This window comes from Mastigoproctus giganteus, chromosome 2, assembly GCF_048544385.1.
Source record: "Mastigoproctus giganteus isolate SK-2022 chromosome 2, ASM4854438v1, whole genome shotgun sequence".
Lineage (NCBI taxonomy): Eukaryota > Metazoa > Arthropoda > Arachnida > Uropygi > Thelyphonidae > Mastigoproctus > Mastigoproctus giganteus.
The window spans coordinates 136,501,860-136,524,696 of NC_143576.1; the positions used below are offsets into that span (position 1 = coordinate 136,501,860).

The window sequence follows — 22,837 nt, forward strand, 5'->3', positions numbered from 1 at the left end:
AATTATTACTTGCATACCAGTTCAAAACATCAAATGCAACTACCTAATGAAGAAAAACCTAATGAAGAAAAACCAAATAAAAATAAAAACCAGATTAGACATGCAAGGACCTGCACTGACCCAAGGAAGAAAAGTATCTTGTGTATTCAAGGAAGAAAAGTATATGTATTATCACTCATAGTGTGTGGGTGGGTACCAGAATAGACAAGCAGGTCCTTACTTGTCTATTCTGGTATTTCTTAATTTGTATCTGTTGAAGTAGAACCTCATAAATCCATCATTCTTGGAACTTAGCCGAGAATGCTGGATTTACATGCCAGATTTTTGAAAATTCTGTGGTTTTTTTTTTTTATGGTTTTTTCACATAACCTAAGTATTCAGGAAGAATTCATTATTTTTATTAGATAATATAGTAGCTGTGATTCCTATAATCTCCATGGAATGATAGTCACCAGCATTAAGCTAAAATGTTAACCCAGTGGTTCCTAATGTTTTGTCACTCAAGTCACACTTGAAGTTAAAAGACGAATATTAACAGCACACCGAAATAGTGATTTCCATCGAACTCAATGGAATTTTTCCTAATCTCGCAGCACACTTGAAAAGGGGTGTGGCACACTGGTTGGGAACCTCTGTGTTAATCCATGCTGCTGGATTGGTCCAGTGGATAATGTAATGTAATTGCCTAGTTGCAAGTTAGAATGTGGCCTCTAATGGGTGTTATGATTATCCAGTTTTTTAATATGAGATATAAATAGTGTAGTATGATTTCAGCAATCAAGTCACCTTAAAAACTAAGTATATACTACTCTGCAATTAATATATATTATAACTACTATGCTTTGAGCTGGTATTGAGTGCCTTGCAAAGTGAATGATTTTATAAGTTGCAAATACATAGTAAAATAGTTTAGGTTGAAATGAGAATTCGAGAACATTCTATTAATATTCGTTGTCCTTATATAATCTCAGACTCGTGGGCCTTTGTGCACATGCACGATTAACAGAAGTCTCTCGTACTAACGTATAAATATAGGGGGAAATTTTGAAATGTCAGTTTTACCATCCTTGTGAACGTCTCTAGACAAAGTTTGGTCCCTTCGAAGGAGTTTAGATTTAGAAGATATTACACAATTTTATACTGAGTTTTGATTTTAATTTTGACAAAATGTGTTCAGTCTTCTTGAGTTTGTGGGTTATCTAGTGTCTGGGTCTAGTTGATGTCGACTTGTTTTCCGGGGCTTGGGGGGTTCACCTACGGGAAGTATGAGCACAGAGGTATTTTTATAATTTGCTTATACTCTTAGATTTAAAATAAAATTAAATGTAAATTTTGATTTATTCTAATTCATTTTATCCCAGAAGTTGAAAAAGATCTATTTGGATATTGAGGTAACTCAAATTTATTAGTGCAGTTTATAAAAGGAGATAAATTGAGATTTCTATCTCTTGGATACTTTACATAGTAAAATAGTAAAAATGACATACAATTTGAAAAATATATGAAACAAAATGCATAAATCTAATACCTCTAGTGTTTTCTTTTTTACGTCCATCTAGCCTATTTGCTCTTATATAGTCTACTTTTGGAGGAATATTCAAAAAATGCTGGATTTTTGAGGTTCTCTGTATTTTTTCATTTGGTGGTTTCAGGTTCTTTCAGTTTGCAACAATTCTTTTATGTGATACAATAGTGCTTAATTTTGTGCATCATTCTTTGATTACACCATGTTTAATTTATATTTTTTGTAATATTTAACCTACATAAGTGATTAGTTTAATGCAAGATATTGCAAAGCAAATATTAATAAGCTCTTCAGTTCATTGTTGCAATTCAGTTTATAAATGTTGGTGCATTAATGTTTAATTTTTATATTTTAGGGAAATAAAAATAGTGAAATTGCATGACCCGTAATAGAGTATTCTGGCAATGAAAACCCACATTATATTGCAATGTGCTTCATCAACCATAGCATAAGCATTCAAATCATTCTGCTTTAAATCTATGAGATTTATAATGCAAGTTCATTCTGATAAAGGCAGGTCTTCCCATTAGTATTAGTTTTAACAGAATCATTCTAAATGCATAAATCCAGTACCTATAGTGTTTTTTTTATACGTCCATCTAGTCTATTTGCTCCTATACAGTCTACTTTTGGAGAAATATTCAAAAAAGTGCTGGATTTTTGAGGTTCTCTGTATTTTTTCATTTGGTAGTTTGAAGTTCTTGCAGTGTGCAACAATTCTTTTATGTGATACAATAGTGCTTAATTTTGGGTATAATAGGTATTAAGGATAAGTTGCTACAATGGATAAAAGGGTGGTTGAGTGGTAACCAATGAATGCTGCTCTTCATGGACTAATGTTATTAGTGGAGTCGGTGTTGGGCCCGCTGTTGTGTTGTATATTTATCTATGATATTGATGAAGGTATATCAGGCTTAGTGTCGAAGTTTGCACATAATACAAAGGTTGGCAGGGTTGTTAATGACAGTAGTGGCATTGTGCTACTGCAACAGGATCTAGAAAATTTGGGCAGATGGGCTGAGAAGTGGCAACTGAAGTTTTAACATTGACAAATGCAAAGTACTGCGTACGGATAGGAGTAACTCCAGAGGAATGTACCAACGTAAGATCTTAGAAATGCGATCTGAAGTGCTTGGGTAATACGGGATGTAGGCAGTAGGGGTTGTCTTCTCACTTTCGGGGGCAGGGGGGCTGGGATGTGTGGCAAGCTCACAGTCTTGTCCAAGACATAGGTGGGATAGACAGTTGGTGAGGTCTGCTCTTATCTTAGAAACTTCGTTGTGGACATCCATGGAGTTAGAGTGAGTCCAGGCTCAAGAGAGTAGTGCGTTCGCAGTACTGAACAGGTGTTAGGGGCATGCACTGACCTGTAGTTGATAAATTGGCCAGAACACATGGGCTTTTTGGCAGACCGAAGTTTCCAGATGTGAGCCTATGTGCTTCACCAGAACATCCAGGAAGGAAACGGTGTTGCTTGACTCTAATTCTATTGTGAACTGGATGAAGGGAGATAGGGAGTTGATGTAGTTGTTGTCTCTCTGAACCTCGGGGGATAATAGTGAAGACTTCGTTGACATATCAATACTAGAGGGTGATGGGGACTGGCAGGTTCAGGAATATGTATTCATCCAACTCCTTCATCGTAATATTTGCAACAACGGAACTGACTGGGGCGCCCATAGCCGTACCGTGTATTTGCCTGAAGCGAGAGTCACTAAATGTGACCACGCTGCCGGACAAGCACAACTTAAGGGCAGCACAGATATCCCCCATGGATAGAGAGGTTCTGTCTGGTAAGCTGGTGTCACTATTCACAGTGCCTGGCATATACGATGGCTTGCTGTACTGGTATGGAAGTAAATAAAGAGACAATGTCAAAGGATGCCATGATCTTGTCTTCAGGAACAGTGAGGTGTTTGAGGCACAAGAATTCTTCACTGTTCGAAATGGTATGACTACTATTTCCTACTAGGGGTGATAGTAGGCGGGCAATGTATTTCGACAGTTCGTATGTTGGAGAATTGCAGCAAGAGACAATTGGTCTTAAAGGTATGCCTGGCTTGTGCGCTTTTGGTAGGTCATAGAACTGTGGGAGCTGGCAGCCTGTGGCATGTAATTGCCAACGTGTGGACTTCGAAATTTTCCCAGACTTGAACTAATCATTAACTAACTTTTTGACCCTAGATTCTAATCGCTCCAAGATTTTGATGGGAGGGTCCTGCACCGGTTTATAGACATTAGGGATTGAGTAGAAGAGAGAGAGCCTTGCTTAGATATTCAGGACGATCCATCGCAACCGTACTGCGTCCTTAGTCAGCAGGTGGAATGATGGTATTGTCATTCCTGATAGAATTAATTGTTGCATGTTGGCGACGGTTGAGATTAGAGGCAGCGGGGCAGACATGCTGAAGAATTGAAGCTGTCTTGAAGTGAATTTCATTCGGAGTTTCCTCAAGGAAGCGGGTCAAAGATGCGTCTACCCTCATAGCAAGATGTGTGATGTGAGGTCTACGCGGTAGAATAGCAAACTTCATACCAAAAGTGAGGAGTTTGGTCTGTTCATCAGGTAAGTGTTTGCTGCTGAGGGTTAAGACAAAGTGAGAATTGTCCACTGAGGGATTGCCAGTGTTGGAAGTGAGAACCTCTCGGAGTAGAGCAACAAACTTATGCTGTTGGCATGAGTGGAAAATTTCAGACTTGCAGATGGCCTGAGAACAAAGAGTGTGAATTGGGTTTGAAAAGGTTAATGAAGAAATCAAACCTCGTGAGTTCCTGGATTGTCTCTTGCTGCAATTCTCGAACTGTCGAAATACGTTGCCCATGATAGTAGGCGGGCAATGTATTTCGTACTAACACCCCTAGTAGGAAATACCAGTCATACCATTTCAAACAGTGAAGAATTCTTGTGCCTCATCAAACACCTCACCGTTCCTGAAGACAAGATCATGCATCCTTTGACATCTCTTTATTTACTTCCATACCAGTACAGCAACTAGATGTGACACTGAGGTCATTGACCAATCCTGCCACTATCATCGACTGTGGCTTGAGTCACTGCACATAGTTGGTTGCCATAGCTTTTTAGTTGTAATAGAGGCATGCTGCTACACCCAATCGTGGAGTCTGTAGTGTTACCATATGACAGGGGTCAGCACCTGCAGCTCACTATCCTGATTACGAAAGCAGGTTCACAGTGCACGCCGTTTTTATCAGAGACATCGAAATGGGCATCAAGATGATGTAAGAGTATTCTACCAGCAGTATGCAGATTTAAAAAAGAAATACATTAAGGCTATTGCAACTCGGAAACGGGAAGCCTGGATGGCTTTTGTGCAATACTCTGGAAATGCTGATCCTTGGGGCTTGCTATATAAGCTTTCACATGGGAAAATTTTTTACTCCAAATATATATGGATCTGTTTTGGCAGACTCGACTGAGACATTAAATTGGGCAGATAGCATTAATGCTATACTAGACAGTCTATTTCCGGTGGATGATGTGGCTTCTGATTCTTTAGATCATTCACGAACTTGTTTTGCTAACTCCAGTTACAGTGTTGACATCCAGAGTGAACCTTTTAATCTGCTTGAATTGAACACAGCTGCCCAAAAATTGAACATTGCCAAATGTCCAGGCATGGATCTTGTTGAAAGTACCTTTATATTAATACTCCTGAAAACTAAGACTTGAAATACTTCTTTTTTTGTTTAACGAATGCCTTTGGAAGGGTACTTTTCCAGAGGCTTGTAAAATCGCACTGGTCAAACTCATAAAAAAGCCTGGCAAACCATCATTTCATCCAAAGTCTTATAGACCAATAGTGCTCTTGGTAAACTTGGGAAAATTACTGGAACGTCTTATGGCTATCCATCTACACAACCTATTACAACTGCTGGATTTAATATCTCCAAACCAATATGGTTTCTGTCCTGGCAGGTCCTGTGATGATGCTTTGGTAGAACTGGTTGTTCATCTGGAAAACTCAACTTATAAATATGTTTTAGCTATATATATTGACTTCGAGGGTGCTTTCGATTCCCTTTGGTGGTCTCAAATGTCTTCATATTGCCAAGTGTCCTCTACAACTATACTTCCTGTTCTGGAGCTATTTTGACAACAGAGTAATAACCGTAAAATCTAAGTTTAATCAAGTTTTTAGGCAAATCTCGTGAGGGTGTCCCCAGGGATCTATCTTGAGACCCTTTGTCTGGAACGTCGTCCTGCAGCAGTGGATTTCTAGAACCTTTGAAAATGTTAAGATTATAGCCTACACCGATGATCTGACTATCCTTGTCAGTGGCCATACTCGGTCTGAGTTGGAATCTGTTGCCAATAGTACACTTCAGGACCTATATGAATGGACTCTTCTTAACAAGCTAAAGATTAGCCCTCAGAAGTTAAAGATGATGGTATTCGGAGCAAATTTAAATATCTGTCATCCTCCTCAAGTTGAAATCAATAATGTTCATCTTCCTTTTGTCACAGAAACTAAAATCCTTGGAGTAACAATAGACCAAAAGCTAAATTTTATGACACACTTTACTAACTTGACAGTTAAAATCAAGACCTTTACTAGAGTGTTAACATGGATTTCAAGAGCTGAGCGTGGGGGCTCTCGAGAAGGACTTTAAAAATTTATTATAATGCAGTATTTATCCCAATGGCCACCTATGCTGCCAGCGCTTGGTTTCACAGAGCATTAATTGTTAGAATTAGAAACAAGTTATATTCTTTGCAGAGAACAATTTTATTATCCATAGTTAGAGCATGTCGTACAGTGTCGACCCCTGCCTTACACTGGAGTTTTGCCCTTAGACCTACATTTGATCTTTAAAGCATTGTCTTACAGGTTAAAGAAGCAAATCCCGACAGAGTTTATGTATTGACTGTCAGCAGGCTATCAAGCGTGAAAAAAAGATAATCTGGAATGAATTGTTGAATGAGTGGCAGACCCACTGGGACACAACCACTTTGGGATTGGTGACAAGATGCTTCTTCCCGGAAGTGACTTTTCTTCACGATAAAAAAGTACAGTCATGGCTTTCCATCGATCTATAGACATCTTACTTGACTACAGGACACGGATCATTAAATCAGCGACTCTTCAGGTTCAAGTTGGCTACCACAGATTTGTCTTTGCGGTGAGACAGAGAGTTCGGATCATGTATTCTATTCATGTACTAACTACGAGGATCAGAGAACTCTCAAATGATTGTGTTCTACAGCCTGGCCACGAATCTTTGCTTATCCAGAATGCTGAGATTTTTTGGACATTTCAAACTTTTGCCAGAGAAGTTTTTGAGAAAGGACTGCAGCTGTTATCCACAATTTCATCTTCTGGATCATCTGGGATTGGGATCACTACCTCATAATTGTTCTCATGGTCTTGAAATGGGACCTCAATTAGGATCTAATTTGATACTGATAGTAACCTCATTTGTCTTAATTTTGTATATAATGAACAAAAAAAAAAAAAAAAAAAAAAAATGTTTTCCTTCCACTCTGGGGTGGGGCCCCCAGAGGAATCTGGCCCACCTTTTGGCTACATCAGGTGGGTCAGCGTCTCGAATTAGGACAGTACGAGCACTACTGGAACTGGTTCACCTTCCCGTGGTGTGGATGAGTACCCAGAATCATCTGTCCAGGTGGCTGATGCTTCTGGGTAGCCAAGAGGCCAGAACAGAACACACACACACACACAATACACACCAACCTACGTCACACACATATCTGGCCCATTTGTAGTGATACTGTTCTTCACAGAGATACGAGGTGGAGTTGAACTGATGTTCTAGGAGCCACCCTTTACATATACACATGTCCAACCTGCAGTTCTTTAATTTTTAGTCCACATGAAGCAAAGTTTGAAATGGAGTTAGAGGATTTAAAGATCAAGGACATGTGGAGTGCAAGACTAAAATGCCTTAAAACGGAAATTGACGATTTGGAGAGGCAAAAGACTGCTCTTGCAATTATACTTAAATGGATGCCGATAGATGAGTTTAAAAAGAAAGAACAAATTGTGTTCGATGCATGGTGTAGCCTATTGGACACAGAAATTTGAAAATATTTGCATTTGGACTTCTCTCAGTTTTTGGTTCAACAAATTTCTGCAGGCAAATATTTTCGAACATGAACTATATTAAAATGTTTTTCTTTAGTAAATGGAACCAAACTTAGAAATCTCGAGCTGCATGAAGTGTGCTAGCCAATTTCTGTCCTGAGTAAGGGAAGATGACAAATGAACATGTTCCATTGCCCATTATCTTTCATTTCCAACGAGCAGTAAACAGTATTGGTGGTGTTACCCATCTATTTCATTTCTGTCAAAAATTACATGATGCTGATATTTTAATGAATTGTGCATGTTGCCAGAAAAAATGTTTATTTTCCAAAAGGGAGAATATAACTTTTTGAGTAGCACAGCATTCCAAATTGTGTTTTGATAATTATCATTACTAGACTATTTATTCTTATCTAATCCCAGACAGGCTAATTGAAATACTGAAGTTAATAAAAATGCAGTGTTTTCATTAGTTCATTTGGTTATCACCTAAGATAAATCTCAAACTTATGATTACATTTGCAAATAAGCCACATGCCCAAGTTTTTGATTTTAGTTTTTTAGGAAAAAAGTGAGTGGGGGTATTCAAGAAAATATGGCAGCTTAGCTGCAGATTTCACCCTTTGATGTGAAACTACAGGATTATTCAAAATTTGTTCAACCCAACACTGTATACCTAACAAACCACTGTTCTGCTTGCAGAACAGTGGTTTGTTAGGTTACATATAAATTCATCTATACTAGTTGGCTCGTGACAAAGCTAACATGATATATTCCCTGTCTGAATGTGTTTATAACTGAACAATAAATTTTTTCAAAATTACATGCAAATTTCAAAGCTTTACTTCAAGAAAAATATGATTCATCTGTATTAAATAAATATTTCACAATTAATTAATAACCTGTTTTCATGAATCATTTATGAAAAAATTAGGGTTGCCCTTTATTTCTAAGAGAAGGAAAAATCAAACATGTTAGTTAATATTTATTGCTGTTAATCATAAAATCACTGATAAGATGTGCATTGCAAAGGATATGGCATATTCAGGTACACAAAGGGCTTTTAAGAAGTTTAGCCTTCATTTGGTACAGAAAAAAAGGATGCATTATGGTTGATGGTTTTGTGCCCCTATTGATTTGGATTGAATTGGTAATTTGGACTGTGTTTTCTTTGGTGATAAAGCTTGCTTGCATCGGTAGGTAAACATAAATGTGGAGCAATGAAAATATTTTTTACCAAACTTCCATCTCCTCAAAAAATTAGTGTGGATTGGATCTCTCTTCGTGAAGAGAGATCTTTACATTAGCGAGTTATTGGATCTCTCTTCGTGAAGACCATAGTTATTGGAAATATATACCAGGATTTAATACACCTGTTTATTATGCTGCTCAACAGTAATGAATGCTAAATTTTCATTTTGGCAACGCTGGACACCTTCTCATGCAGCCAGTGAAATTTGCAGTGCTGTGACTTTTGGTACTAGTCTTGTTTTTAAAAATTTATGGCCCCAAGATTTCCAGATTATTTGTGGTGGCTTGTTGAAAGACAGAGTGAAAATAATCTCCACATTTTGGAGAAAATTAAAGCCATTATACAAAACAAAATTTCAAAACTAGGTGGTAGATGACTTTCATCAACCGGTGAAATACCACCACTTTGCTTATTGGAGGCTTGAAGTGGTGAAACCCATGTTTAGTCTCTAGAGCAAAGTTTCCGGCATCCCCCTCCCCCCCATACTTATCCTTCAACCCATGCACGGTAGTAAGTACTATAGGTTTTAATACCTTTCGTGTTTGGGGGTTTCATAAAAAAAAAAAAAAAAAAAAAAAAAAAAACATGATTCTAACATTACAAAAGATGTAATCCATGCACATATTCAAGAAGGTGGACATTTGCAATGTTTATTATAATTTTTTATAATTGCTTTTATTTATAGCTACTTGATTGCATAATGTGATAGTATTACTATCACATTATTGTAAATTATTGTTAACAATTTTAATTATTGTTATTTGGGCTGTCCGAATTTTGATTTGCCCTGTATTTGTCAACCAAACAATTTTGGTTGACAAATACATGGAAATTTTGTGTATGGAATTTCTTGAATTCCAGTGCCATTTAATTGACAAGTATAATTTTTGATGTCTTAATTCAAGACAAGGAGCCGGATTGTGAAGTGTTTTTTTTTCTCTCTTTAGATAGGTTTAAAAATTGGAGTTCGCCAAAGAGGATGCAGTGGTTTAACTTATTGTCTTGATTATGCAAAGGAGAAAGGCAAATTGGATGTTGAAGTAGTTCAGGATGGTAAGCAGATATCTTTTATAGGATTGGCCTGTTCTGAAGAGTTATATAGAATTAGCCTTTATTTTCTTACTTATCTCTCTCTCTCTCTCTCTCTCACACATACACACACACACACACCAGCATGAATCATATGCATGATTTTTGGTTCCACCTTGAAAAGGTTCAAGGTGGAATTGGATGGTTATATTTTAGCAGTGTTTGTAATTGATCATAATTTGCACACTGCAAATTATGATCAATTTTTTGAGGTGGTTTTCTTTTTTTCATTTTTATGCAGATTAAGTTCACTTTCTTGCATTTTATAATTTTAATTTTAATAATTAATATTAATTATTACAAATGCAACTAAGTTTGCAATACACTTGGTCGTAATTTTGCAATACAACAAAATTTTAATAAAATTGAATACAGAAAATTTAGTTACTGAAGAAGCTGGAAGCATTCATCTTGGTGATACATCTTAAAGTCACCGAAGAACAAGAGTGATTATTAATGGTCGCCGCTGTTCATGGGTTTCAGATTTATAAAATCTGAAAAATGTATTGAATAAATTATGAATAACTTACTTGTCATTGATTAGTTTGACTTTTGAGTGTGTCTTCTTGGCCAACTTGTTTATATTTGGAGTGGATTTAGATCACTCTAATTGCATCAGGGTCTTTAAGCTATCATCTGCCAACATGCTATGTTACAATGTGGTTTTACAATTGTCTTATGCAGTGAGATTATGACCTTCCTACCCCTACATGCAAATGGTCAATAAATCACTGATAGGATACCAAAGGCCTTCCTTGCTGCCTGTCTACACTGTTTGGAGAGGTTCATATTTAATATAAATATACTTGTATTAAATATGGAGAGATTATTATGGATTTGAAAGTTATGACCATATAACTTTTAAACCCATTTCTTTCTCTACTCTTTTTAATTCAGCCACACCAAGTGTATAAGTTATTTTGGGATTGCTTTTCCCCAAGTGTAAGACATTTCATTTTGCTGCATTAGATATACAGTCCATTCCGGTTATTTGGGACATATCGGGACTAGTGCATTTTGGTCCGATTAAGCGGCTGCCCCAATTATCCGAAGTTTCACATAAATAGTTAAAAAATACAATGCCCCCCCCTTTACAATTGGGTCACTGTACAATCAAATGACGTTATGACGAACTCAACATAGTAAAGTACCGTTCACTATACGATGTGCAGTAAGCGCATTGTGATTCACAAACATGATCATTTTGATCATGTTTGTGAATTGAATTTTAATTCTATTAAACAGCGATTCTAATTAGTGAAAATAGGAGGAATATTATCCACAGGCTATAAAAGCAAAGATATATTAAGCACAAATTTACCCTTTATTACTTTACCAATTAAAAAATTAAATGATACGTGAAAATCGGAAGAATATACTTGATAATCGGAATAATTAATACGTACTGTAATATGCACATACGAACTAGTTGACATTTCTGTTCACTGACTTTTGTGAGTGTGGGTTAAAATTTAAAACAGTAAAAAGATAAGCAATCAATAACAAAGAACATGGCACACACAAATTGCAAGTAATATGATACGCGCAAGTGAGAAAGGAGTAACGAGTTACAAAGCTTTAAAAATTGGAATGAAGAGAAGATATGAAAATTAATTTTTTATGATTGAAGATTTCATGGAAGTGTAAACACATTTCACCATAACCCACAGAATTCCAGCTGTCGGTAAATCGCAAATTCAGTAAGATCGAGTTTACTGTCCATTTATGATAGATTTCACTAACAGACTGCTTATTGTTTTATGGTTGTGACCTCCAGACTGAACCACGTGGTACCTTCAGAGACAATTGTAGGGTAATCTCCAATGCTGCGGTCTCCTGCGCCGATTAAACGGCATGCTGTCCCAATTAAGCAAAGTAAACCCTGGCTATTTTCTCGATTGGTTTCTGTTTTTTAAGATTTGCCCCAAATAAATGGCTGCCCCGATTAACCGGTGGCTCAAATAACCGGAATCCACTGTATCTGCTACTTTTCTGACCACCTAAGTTGTACTGAAGAAGCACTGCTTGGCACGAATTATTAACTACTTTTCTGATTTGACATTATCTGAAAGTTTTGTCATTACACCTGTCAATGTCATTAAGAAAATCAAAAGCAACAGTGGTCCAAGTACCAGTCTCTCTGGAAACTTATTTATGTCAGCTCAATCTGATGAATAACCATTAATCGTAACCCTCTTTCTCCTGCCCTGCAGCCATCCTTCTAAGGATTTTGTGATTCCAACATGTTCTAGCTTATATAGTAACCTCTCAATCAGGAATAAGTCAATGCTTTGCTGTAATCCAAGTAAACAATGTTGAAATTATTTTCTACATTCAACTCATGTGTGACTGTTAGAATTGCTAACCAGGTTGGTTAAACATGATTTTCCCTTCACTGTGTTAACCATAGCTTTTTTTTTAAAAAATTCCATTTCTATCTAAATCATCTTATATTGTACTCTTGATCATTGTTTCCATGATTTTGCCTAATCAGTGACCAGTCTAATCAGAGTAGACAAAAACCCAAAGAGTATACACCACCTTACTACTAATATCTGGACACCCCTCGGTTGATAGTTGATCATATCCTATCGTAAACTATAAATATGCTTGTAGGCCTTTGAGGAAACAGTAGTACAGTTTTGAATGCAAGATTCTGCAATTGATGGAATTAAGACTTCCAGTGCAGAATGATAATAAGGTGCCATACATAAGCAATTGATCTGTGACATTTAAGTGGCACCCATGATCATCCCCAAGCAATTAATCATTCCAACTAATGCCAGATGCCATCTGGCTTTGTGTAAGGCCTGCCATTCTTGGAACACGGACCAATGAAAAGCTGTGCTCTTGGAGTTACGAGTCACAGTACGTGGCGTACCTGGATGTGGTGGATGCCTAGAGAAAGCTACTTCCCTGAATGTGTTGTCCTGAGTTTTTTGGGAGCAGCATGATGGTCTGGGTCTGTTTTTCATGGCTTAGCCTGGAACCATTGTTTTATACAAAAACTTGTCTAAATCTCTCTAGATGTCCTGGACAATGGGTTATCTAAGTTGTCGCACATATCTCAATCAGCAGTACAATGCTCCATGTTATACTGCTCACATTGTAATGGACAGTTTGAGCACATAAGCATCAGAGTTGAACGGGCTAGTCTAGAGCTCTGATCTCAATCCTCCAGAGAACATTTGGAATGAATTGGATCGTTAGGTATATGCAAGGAGAAACTGCCCAAAAATCAGCTGAATGGGTCACTGCTTTGAAGGCTGAATGGCAGAAAATATAGGACATTTACAAAAAAAAAAGGAGTTTTCCATGGAGACTAGAGCTTTTTGTGAAGGCTGAGATAAAGGTTATTTGTATATAATATTTGTAAGTAAAGTTTATTTTTAAATATGCTGGCATTTGTATGTTAATGGTAGTAAGAACTTTTTATTTAATGAAAACTCCAAACATGAAAGATATCAAAACCTACAGTACTTAGTAAAATGCACGCGTTGTGAAAGAGATGGGAGGAGGGAAATGCTGGAAACTTTGTTCTGAAGACTGAATATGGGTTTCACCACTGCAAGCCTCCAATAAACAAAGTAGTGGTATTGCACTAGTTGATGAATCATCTACCACCTAGTGTTAATATTATAGTATTGTGTTATTTTATATTAGTACTAGTAATACTGTGGTTGAAGGAGATAGTGGGAGGTGAAAATGTGGGTTTTTGCCACTTTTACTCCAATATACGAAGTGGTGGTATTGGAGTGATTGATGAGTCATCTACCACTTAGAATTTGACAAAGTGAATCTCTTATCTACTAACCATAATAAAATGAATTGAATAATCTCTTAATCATGCCATTTCTGCTAATTATTCAAATGATATAAGTAAATTCAAATTGATTATATCTTCTCAGTTATGTCTATTGGTAGTTAATAACTACTAATGATATAAGTGTAAAGATAAATCAATTGAGTATCACTAGTTACACAACATTTCAACCATAACCTGTCATTTTCTTTGTTATATGAAATGCAAATAGATGGTAGTATGATAATTGTGCCAATGCAGCAGGAAAAGAAATTAGGTTAATCAGAAATGCTGACAAATGTAGTGGTCCTGATATTGGACCACAAAGGGTTAAAGCATAAAGAATTGTAGAGCAAATAATTAGGACAAATGCAATAAGTGGTGGTTGAAGTAACTGATATTTAATATTCTGTCAAAAATAGTGGGATTGGCAGATTGTAGATGGAATGACCGTTATTGAGATAAAAACTGAGGCCATGTGGGTTTGTGAAATGAATTGGAGGCTTTTGGGAGATTCAATTTGTCTTGTAAATAAGTTTGTTCCATTAGTCAACTAAATGAAGTGAGGAACATACTGTATGAAGTGATGATATGCTAAATTCACCTTAACATAACTCCATCTGTTCTATAGTGCAATCTGAGTCATATCTTTTAAGTTATGACAGGCATTGTGCCTAAAATTTTTAAGATACAGCTTTAACCCTTGAGTGCAAGTGACTGCGTGTAATGTAGCATGCTTAATTTCGTTTTTGGCATACTTTACACAAGGCACTCCTTTCTTGTAAATAACTTGAAAAATGCATTGCACTTGTCAGAACTTGTAGAAATGATTGTTTGTGTTACTCATCTTATTTGAAACTGGAATAATTAAGTTTATAACAAAATATTATGCAGTTTTATACTGCCAGGTAAACATATTTGCTACTTTAAACTTCCACTAAGTGCAATTATGCAACAGCATAACGGTAAATAACCGTTATACTTAACGATGCCAATTTATAACTACTGTACTTATGTAGTTGGCTATGTACAGAAATGATGCAAATGCACTAACTTGTACATTAGTTAAACTATTTATGTAACCTGAGGCTTTAGCCCTAAACTATACTGTAATCTAAATTACACCACACCACAGGCATCTCTCCTATTGTGGATTTATACTTCGCAACTGGGTTGTCATCATTGCAACACTAGGGTACCTGCCCACTCACTGATGTGGAGCCAATAAGCTCTGAAACAGTGCCCTATGGGTGATGGTATCTGCTGAGAATAAGTAACAGTAATCTTCTCCTATGGTGAAGCATTACTTATTCGAGGTAGTGCAATATCGTGGCAACTCATTGTGAAGGTATTCATACTATGAGATATACTTAATGATGCCAATTTATAACTACTTATGTAGTTGGCTATGTACAGAAATGATGCAAATGTACTAACTTGTACATTAGCAACAGCATAACTTATGAGGAGATTGAATCAGTCACCATTTATTTAATGATGATTGCAGGTTATCTGCCACCTAACATTGCCTTGTGCCACTGCCCCATTCTTCTGTGTGGTGTGGTGTAGGTTTCACACCACTACATCTGCTTACATTACTTCAACACCTTACTGGTCACCACTATTAATTAGCATTTATATTTTTAGACATTGAAGGTGCAAGCAAAGAATTGGTTTCACAGAATAGCTGGATTTTACCAAAATTCAACGTAATTGATATAAGTAGATGACAAGCATTTTGTCATCTACATGATATCCTTAACTTTCTTCACTGAAAGAATGTTCACAACAAACCTCAGGGAGTATTTTGATCAGGGGTGTTCTGTAGTTGCAGGCAGTCACTCATTCCATTCAAATGGATTTCGTATAAATGAGTTAATAAATTTCTCTTCCTTAACCGAATCAATTTGGTGTGTAGTTAAACTATTTTATGTTTTAACTATAATTTATTAAGTACTCTGCCTACAGTGAGACAAGTTATTGAGTAAACTAATATGATTGTGTAAATACTTCTGCCTATATGTATTATGCTGCTATTGTACATAAAATGTGCACTAAATTTTTCTGTTAGCTAGGGAAAGAAAACCTTGCTAGCAACATTGTTGATATACAGTTAATTTTTATTTTCTGTGTATATATTTTCATTTAAACTGTTTTATTATGAGAATAGAACATAAAATGTATTCACTCTTGCAACTGGGAAAATTTATTCTAGTTGCCAACAGTTTCTTCCCATTTCTTTGACCTGTATTGTGATCTTGCTAATTACAGAAATTTTTAAATGTTAAATTTACATTTTTTCTTTCTTTACCTCTGGCAGGTGTTTGTATTTTGATAGATGCAAAAGCACAGTTAACTCTTTTGGGAACAGAAATGGATTACATGGAAACAAAACTGTCCAGTGAATTTATCTTCAACAATCCAAATATCAAAGGAACTTGTGGATGTGGTGAGAGTTTCAGAGTATGACATAATGCAGCGAATTTATTTCTTCTAGTTTATCCTAAATTTTAATCACATTGATTAGCATTGTACATTTTGTAGAAGCCTTTAGTAAATGTATATAATTCACACTTGTAAATAGCAAGTTTTCACAGCAAAAAAAAAATTTTTGCAGTAGGAACAAAAATGTCATTAGAATTAATTCAGAATATGGTTTTCACATGTTAATTATTACTCTGAGTGAGAGATGTAAGCAATATAATTTTAGATGAATGCAGTGGACCTCTGCTTTATAATAATAATCAGGTCCAGAGACACCATTTTAACATAAAAATATAATGTGAACCAAATAACACATTGGTAATTCATTCCAAGACCATGGAAGTTGAAACTTTTGTTATATAAAACTAAGCTGTTTATCTCTTTGAAAGGCAATTTTTATAAGGAAAATTGTATTAGTTTTATATTGAATACCATTTTTAGTAAATTTATGTCAAAAAAACAGGGGTCCACTGTATATAGTATTTGAAACATGAAGTACAATTCTACATTTTGCCACTGATCAAAGCACATTCAATATTTATTTTCTTCTTAAGACTTTTTTTTACTCCTTCAGGGAGGTTTATCTGTGCTAAAAAATTTTTCTTATGATTCTGTTTATATAATAATAAAGTGTATTAAAATAGGAATAGTCTCTCTCTTTGTTGTTACTGGGTTCATTCAGAATACAGCCCTTCCTGCATTGTCACAGATCTTGGTTCTAAGGTCTTTGGTAAAGTTGAAATGAATATGAAAGAGATCAAGAAGACCCAGCCCATTCAGCAGTTTTGCAAAAGTTGTAGGCTGTCCTTGCTAATTTGAAATTGTCAAATTTCAAGTGAGAGTGCAGTGTTCAGTTGCAACAATATTGATAATACCATGTTGAAAGAAAAGTTTTGACATTCCCTGAATGAGCATGTGGAATTCATAGTTCTTTGCCTCAAACTAATTTTTCAAGAATTTGTGGCTTTTATAATTAACTTGACCTTGAAAGGAAAGTAGGATGTGTTGCACATATGCACATTTTTTATTCTTAAAATACAACTTGGCTGCTCATTTAGATTTGATACATTTATTCACCACAAGTTTGCTAATTAAGAATATCTGTTGTCCCTTGATGGAACCAAACAGTTCCAAAACCAGTCAACGTGTGCCTTCCTTTGAGTTTTAATGAATAATAGATTTGATTTAAATATTAGTTACTTTGTCTACTTGTGGATAAGGTAGTCCTTGAACTACATTATAAGCCATGTTGGAGGATGATCTATATTGTGCTAGAAGTATCTTAAACAGTGTATTATGTTGTTCACTTATATTCCACTATGTGGTAATTCTATATAGATACCTGTTTTCAAGTTTGCAGCTACATTATACAACAATGGGGAAATTTTATACGCACACACACACAGGGTGTTCGGGCTCAAGGTATCCAAAAACACACAGGGTGTTCAGGCTCAAGGTATCCAAAAACACACACGTCTCAGCATCTTTGAGGTGTATTAAAATACAGCAAACCCCCGCTATTCGCGGTATCTGTATTCGCGGTTTCGCGATCGCCGATTTAATATAAAATGAAACCTAAAAAAATGTGAATTTTAAAGCGCAGTGAATATTTTCTGCCATAAAAAACATGGGCGTGGCTAAAATTATCTTTCCTGGTCAAAACAGCGCTCAGTGGGTGGGGGAGAGGGGTGAAAAAAATCGCGAGCGTGGATGTTTCTCGGTAATCCTTGTTCAGTATGTGTTAGTCATGGAAGGTTTCGTCGTTTACTTTTAATTTATATGCTTATAAACAATAAATTTATCAATTTATAAATTGATATGCTTCCAAAAGTGATAAATCTACCGTTTTGCAGTGTAAAACAGAGTTTTTCGAGTGTGTTAACGGAAGAAAGTGACTTTATTGTGGACAAGTTCTTTCTAACCCCTACAAAAATATGGCTACGAATAAAAAGAGAAATGTGAAAATATCAAAGGTGATAACATTAGCGAATAAAATTGAGTTATTAGACAAAATTTCTAATGGTGAAAGTGTCTCCTCAGTGGCAAAACATTATAAAATCAATGAGTCAACGGTACGATCAATCAAGAAATCGGAAGAAAAAATCCGCCGTAGTGTCCTTGAAAACGCGCTAATTGCTTCAAAAATTTGCTCTGTAACTCGTGATGTTAAATTAGAAAAAATGGAAAAGGCTTTAAATCTGTGGATAGAAGACCGAACTCAAAATAAAATTCCGTTAAGTTCACTCATCATTCGCGAAAAGGCAAAACTCCTTTATCAACACTTTAGCGAAACTGGTGATAGCACTGGCGGGATGTTTTTTTTTGCTAGCAAAGGCGCTGGTTTGAAATTTCTAATAAATATTACATTTAATATTAAATTGTTTATTTTCATTTCGATGCCATATGCTTGCATTTCATTATGTACTGTCTATGTACATAGTCATATTATGAAGGTACATATAATACATACATAGACAAAATTTTAGACTAGTTTTTCTTATATATTTCATACTTTGGAACGGAACCCCTTTATTACTATGGGAGCCATAACTCAGTATTCGCGTTTTCGGTATTCGCGACATTTCTCAGGAACGTAACCCCCGCGAATAGCGGGGGTTTACTGTAATTTTTTTGTTATTATACAGAGTACTCAAGTTTTTATGAAGGTTAAAGTTCAATATGGGCACCTTTTATAGCTCAATAGATGTCAAAACAATACTTGAGCTTGCCAAGTATTTTCCAGCATCTGAGGCATTATTAGAGCAACTGCTTCAACGATACACTGTTTCAAATTGTCCAAATGCTGAACTTTTCTCTGGTATGCAGTCTTTAATAAACCCCCATGTTTCCCCCCATAGTTATATCTATGGGGGGGAAAAATGGATTGATGAAACCATTTTTGTGTATTCCTAACCAGACATTGACTGTTGGTGTGTCCCTTTCATTTTCAGTCACTTGATGAGGATTCTCCATACCCCAAATGTGATGAAACAAATTGTGGGGGGGGGGAGATTTCCTATCGACTGTGCTATCGTTTGAGAAAATGAGTGGTTCTCTCATTATAAGTCATTATTTTTGAATGCCTGTAACCTGGACACCCTGTGGGTGTGTGTGTATATATATATGGCAATATGAACCAGCTTAGGTAATCGAAAGCTTGAATAAGAAAACAAAGGAACAAGTTGCTATCTGTATAATTATTAGTATTGACAGCTGGTCGGCTAAGTAACTAGGCACTCTTAAAGTTAAATCCTTATTCAGCTTTCTTGGATTTTAAGCCAATGTGGGTGAAAAATTCTTGCCAATATTTCCACTAAAATGAGTACTGAATTTTTTTAAAAATTTGTTTTTGTTATACTAGTATTTCAGGGATTTTTCCCCCCTTTGAAAAAAGGAGGGAAGAAATAAGTTTAAGACAGGCAGCAATCGTAAAGGTGCCCATGCTAAGTAGAAGACAAGCATTGCCACAACAAATGTAATCATGAACTATGATAAAGATATTAGGAAACTTATTTTTGATATTTTACAGTTAGCTGTTTCTCAATCCAAAGAAATGCTTTTTTTTTTAATACCCTTTCTATCATCAAATTCATAACTTGCTCAGTGCTAAGGAAATTTATATGATGGTTAAAAACTCAGTAGTTGTCAAATGAAAGTTTTTCATTATCTATATGAGCTCCTTCACAATATGCAATTGATACACCAAATCAAACATGCTTTTGGCATAGCTACGTAGAGATAATCTATGCCTCAGATGTACAATGACTATTTATACAAACTTTATTCAGTCCTTTGTTGCTTTACATAGCACTTTGCCCTAGCTACAGTTCTGACAAAAGAAAAGCATGTTTGGGAAAATGACTTTAGAACTACACAACTATTGCAGTGACTCAAATTACTTCATTTGAATGAATATTTTCATTTAGCAAGTTATTTGCTTGTATTTAAATGTACTTAATTAGTGATATAGTATCAGTGGTAAAATGAAGTGCTACTATATAATTTCTGTATGCTGGTCTGTAAAACTGCATTCTGTGACTACTAGGTATTTGTTAACTTATCTATATAATTAGTTGTAGGTTATTCCAAGAATTGGCATGTCATGGAGCAACAAGGTATTTATTCAAACCATACATGTAGAACTAATTTCTTATTTATTGTCCTCAGTTTTTCACAATAGAAATATACTGATTTATCTTTATTTACTGTTCTGTCCTTATTTATAGAACTGCAAGAAATACATAAGCTTCACTGCAAATTTATTGTATTTCCTTTTTCTGGAGCTTTGTTTTTTACTGTAGGCAATGATTTACCAATAAAAACCAAAGACTGAATATTATCTTCAAATGACATCAGCAAAATAAATTATGAGAAAGGAAACACTTAAAGCTACATCTAAAGAGAATTATTTGCAAGGGATAGGCACACTGTTTAAAATAACATGAAGATTCTGGTTGATTGCATATATTGGGTTCTTTTTATAAATTTTTGTCTGTGCCCCAAAACTGGTTTGGTTTGCTAGAGAGTTGGTGGTATTCTGCTCCATTTCTGTAAAAGTTTTGTGAGCACTACTGGTAATTCAGCATTTGTTATCCAAAATATGTTCAATTGGTTTGGGGTCAGTATTCCATGCTGGCTACAGCAGTGGTCTAGTGGTGTTATATTCTTCAAACCATGCATTCATAATCCTTATTTAGTGACACTTTCAAATATTTAAGGGCTGCTTCAATAAAAACACAAATTTAAGGCTCCATGCACTGCAATGAGTGGACATAATATCCCCTACCCTCAGTGAGAGTATATTCAAGTAGCAGACTTCTCTCTGACTGGAAGAGTATATAGCATGATTTGTCACTTGACTCCACAGGACCAGTTGCTCTTAATTCACAATCCAGGTTTGGTATGTCTTGCAACATGTCATTTGAGTGTGTGTTTTTGTTCTTAGAGGCTCTTGTGTTGTGGAAAGAAAACACAGGCTGCTTCCAGCTCCAAAGTTTATTTTCTGAGGTCTGATGAGATTGCTTATTACCTTATGGGTAACCAGCAATTGTGAGACATTTGCTCCCATTGATCAGTATTTTACCCTTACCTGGTCAATTCTTCAGCATGTTTCCAATTATAGATTTGGGAATGTTCCTAAGCAATATGTACATGTGTCACAATGTCAAAATATAAATATTTTGACATTGTGACACATGTACATATTTCTGAAGTAGGAGAGTGAGTGACTCACAACTTTGGTTAGAATAATATAACAATTTTCCTTAAATGACTTGGCAGTTTCATGAAGTACAATTTTTGTTGATTCCTCTTTCTGGTTGTAACTTAACTAGGGACACCAGTGTATATACATGTCATTCTGATAAAGGAATGGTTGGTCTTTATCTACCAAACCTATAAACCCTGTATGTGCCACTGTAGCCAAACCAGCTTATGCTTTCATGTAGAGCAGGTGGGAGGGGGGGTCAAATGGCATTAGATGACCTAGATGACCACCCAGGTTTCTCAGACTTCCTACCTCCTGTTAGTTTTTAAACATAGGGTTTATAACTAATTGTTAATAACTAATTTGCTAAATCAGTCTATTTCCATCCCCAAGGTTAATATGGCAATGGAGAAAATAAAATTTAAAGAATAAATTTAAGCATATCACTTGTTAGGAAGAGTAAATTTAACAGGCATACTTAAATTCCAAGGTATTGGAAGCATTATACCAAGTTGCTTTTTGTATTATTTGATTCAAACAGCCCTGCACAACTATGGAACCATACATTTCATATAATAAAATACTAGTTGGCAACAAGTCTCGAGCTAAGAACTTAGTTTGAGCTTTGCTACCACCTATGAATAGGTTATAGTTATTCATAGGTGGTAGCAAAGCTCAAAGTCACAGTAAGCTATTCCTACACCCAAGGCAAATGTTCAAAAGTGTATTTACCTTTCTTCCTCATCAAGATCATACGAAATCACACCATTTGGTCCCTCAACACTTGCCTGACCTGGAGTTCAGGTCTTGTCATAGAATTCTTAAAGACAATAATGGTTACAGGATTGTATTTCAGTGCTTACATTGAAGGGTTTTTTTTTTGGTAGTAGTTGCCACATCGGCTTCTGTGGCCATAATGCACCTACCAAGATTTTTGCAGTACTTTGATCCAAGCCCGAGGCGGGATTCGAACCCGCAACCTTTGGGTTGCCAGGCAGGCACTTGACCTACCTGGCTAACCCAGTCGGCTTACATTGAAGCAATCTGAAGCCTTGCAGGATACTGGTGTACCATGACTTACCACTCCAAAGCAGCAGAGCTTTCCATTGATCTGTGGTCCAAGAAAATAGGCCTTACACTAAGCTTGGCTGCATGGTGGTGGTGGTAACCCATACTGTGTGCTGTGATATTGACTTGCATTACAAGCAGACATCTTTACAGGTTTCTTCTGTGATGTTCCATCAGCTTTGGAGGTTTTCTGGGTCATTGCATGACTTTTTGTATCAGTCCACTTCCAAATCACATCATCAACCTAGGAATCTTCAATGCCATTGAAATGTGTATGTGGTATCCTCTTATTTTGCACTGGAGTTTTTACTCTGTCAGTGTGGAATCTTTCATTCACAATCTTATA

General features: G+C 36.0%; 1 protein-coding gene across 2 annotated transcripts in view; it reads left to right on the top strand.

Moving 5' to 3' along the window:
* MagR (Iron-sulfur cluster assembly 1 homolog MagR) overlaps positions 1-17,773 on the top strand; it is a 37,601-nt gene extending 19,828 nt beyond the window's left edge. For both annotated transcript variants that reach the window (XM_090389554.1, XM_090389555.1), the window contains 2 exons: positions 9,790-9,895; positions 16,054-17,773. In XM_090389554.1, coding sequence (XP_090245680.1) covers positions 9,790-9,895; positions 16,054-16,202 — 255 coding nt within the window. In that variant the 3' untranslated portion in view covers positions 16,203-17,773. The remainder of the gene's footprint in view (positions 1-9,789; positions 9,896-16,053) is intronic.
* Positions 17,774-22,837: the final 5,064 nt, after the last annotated feature.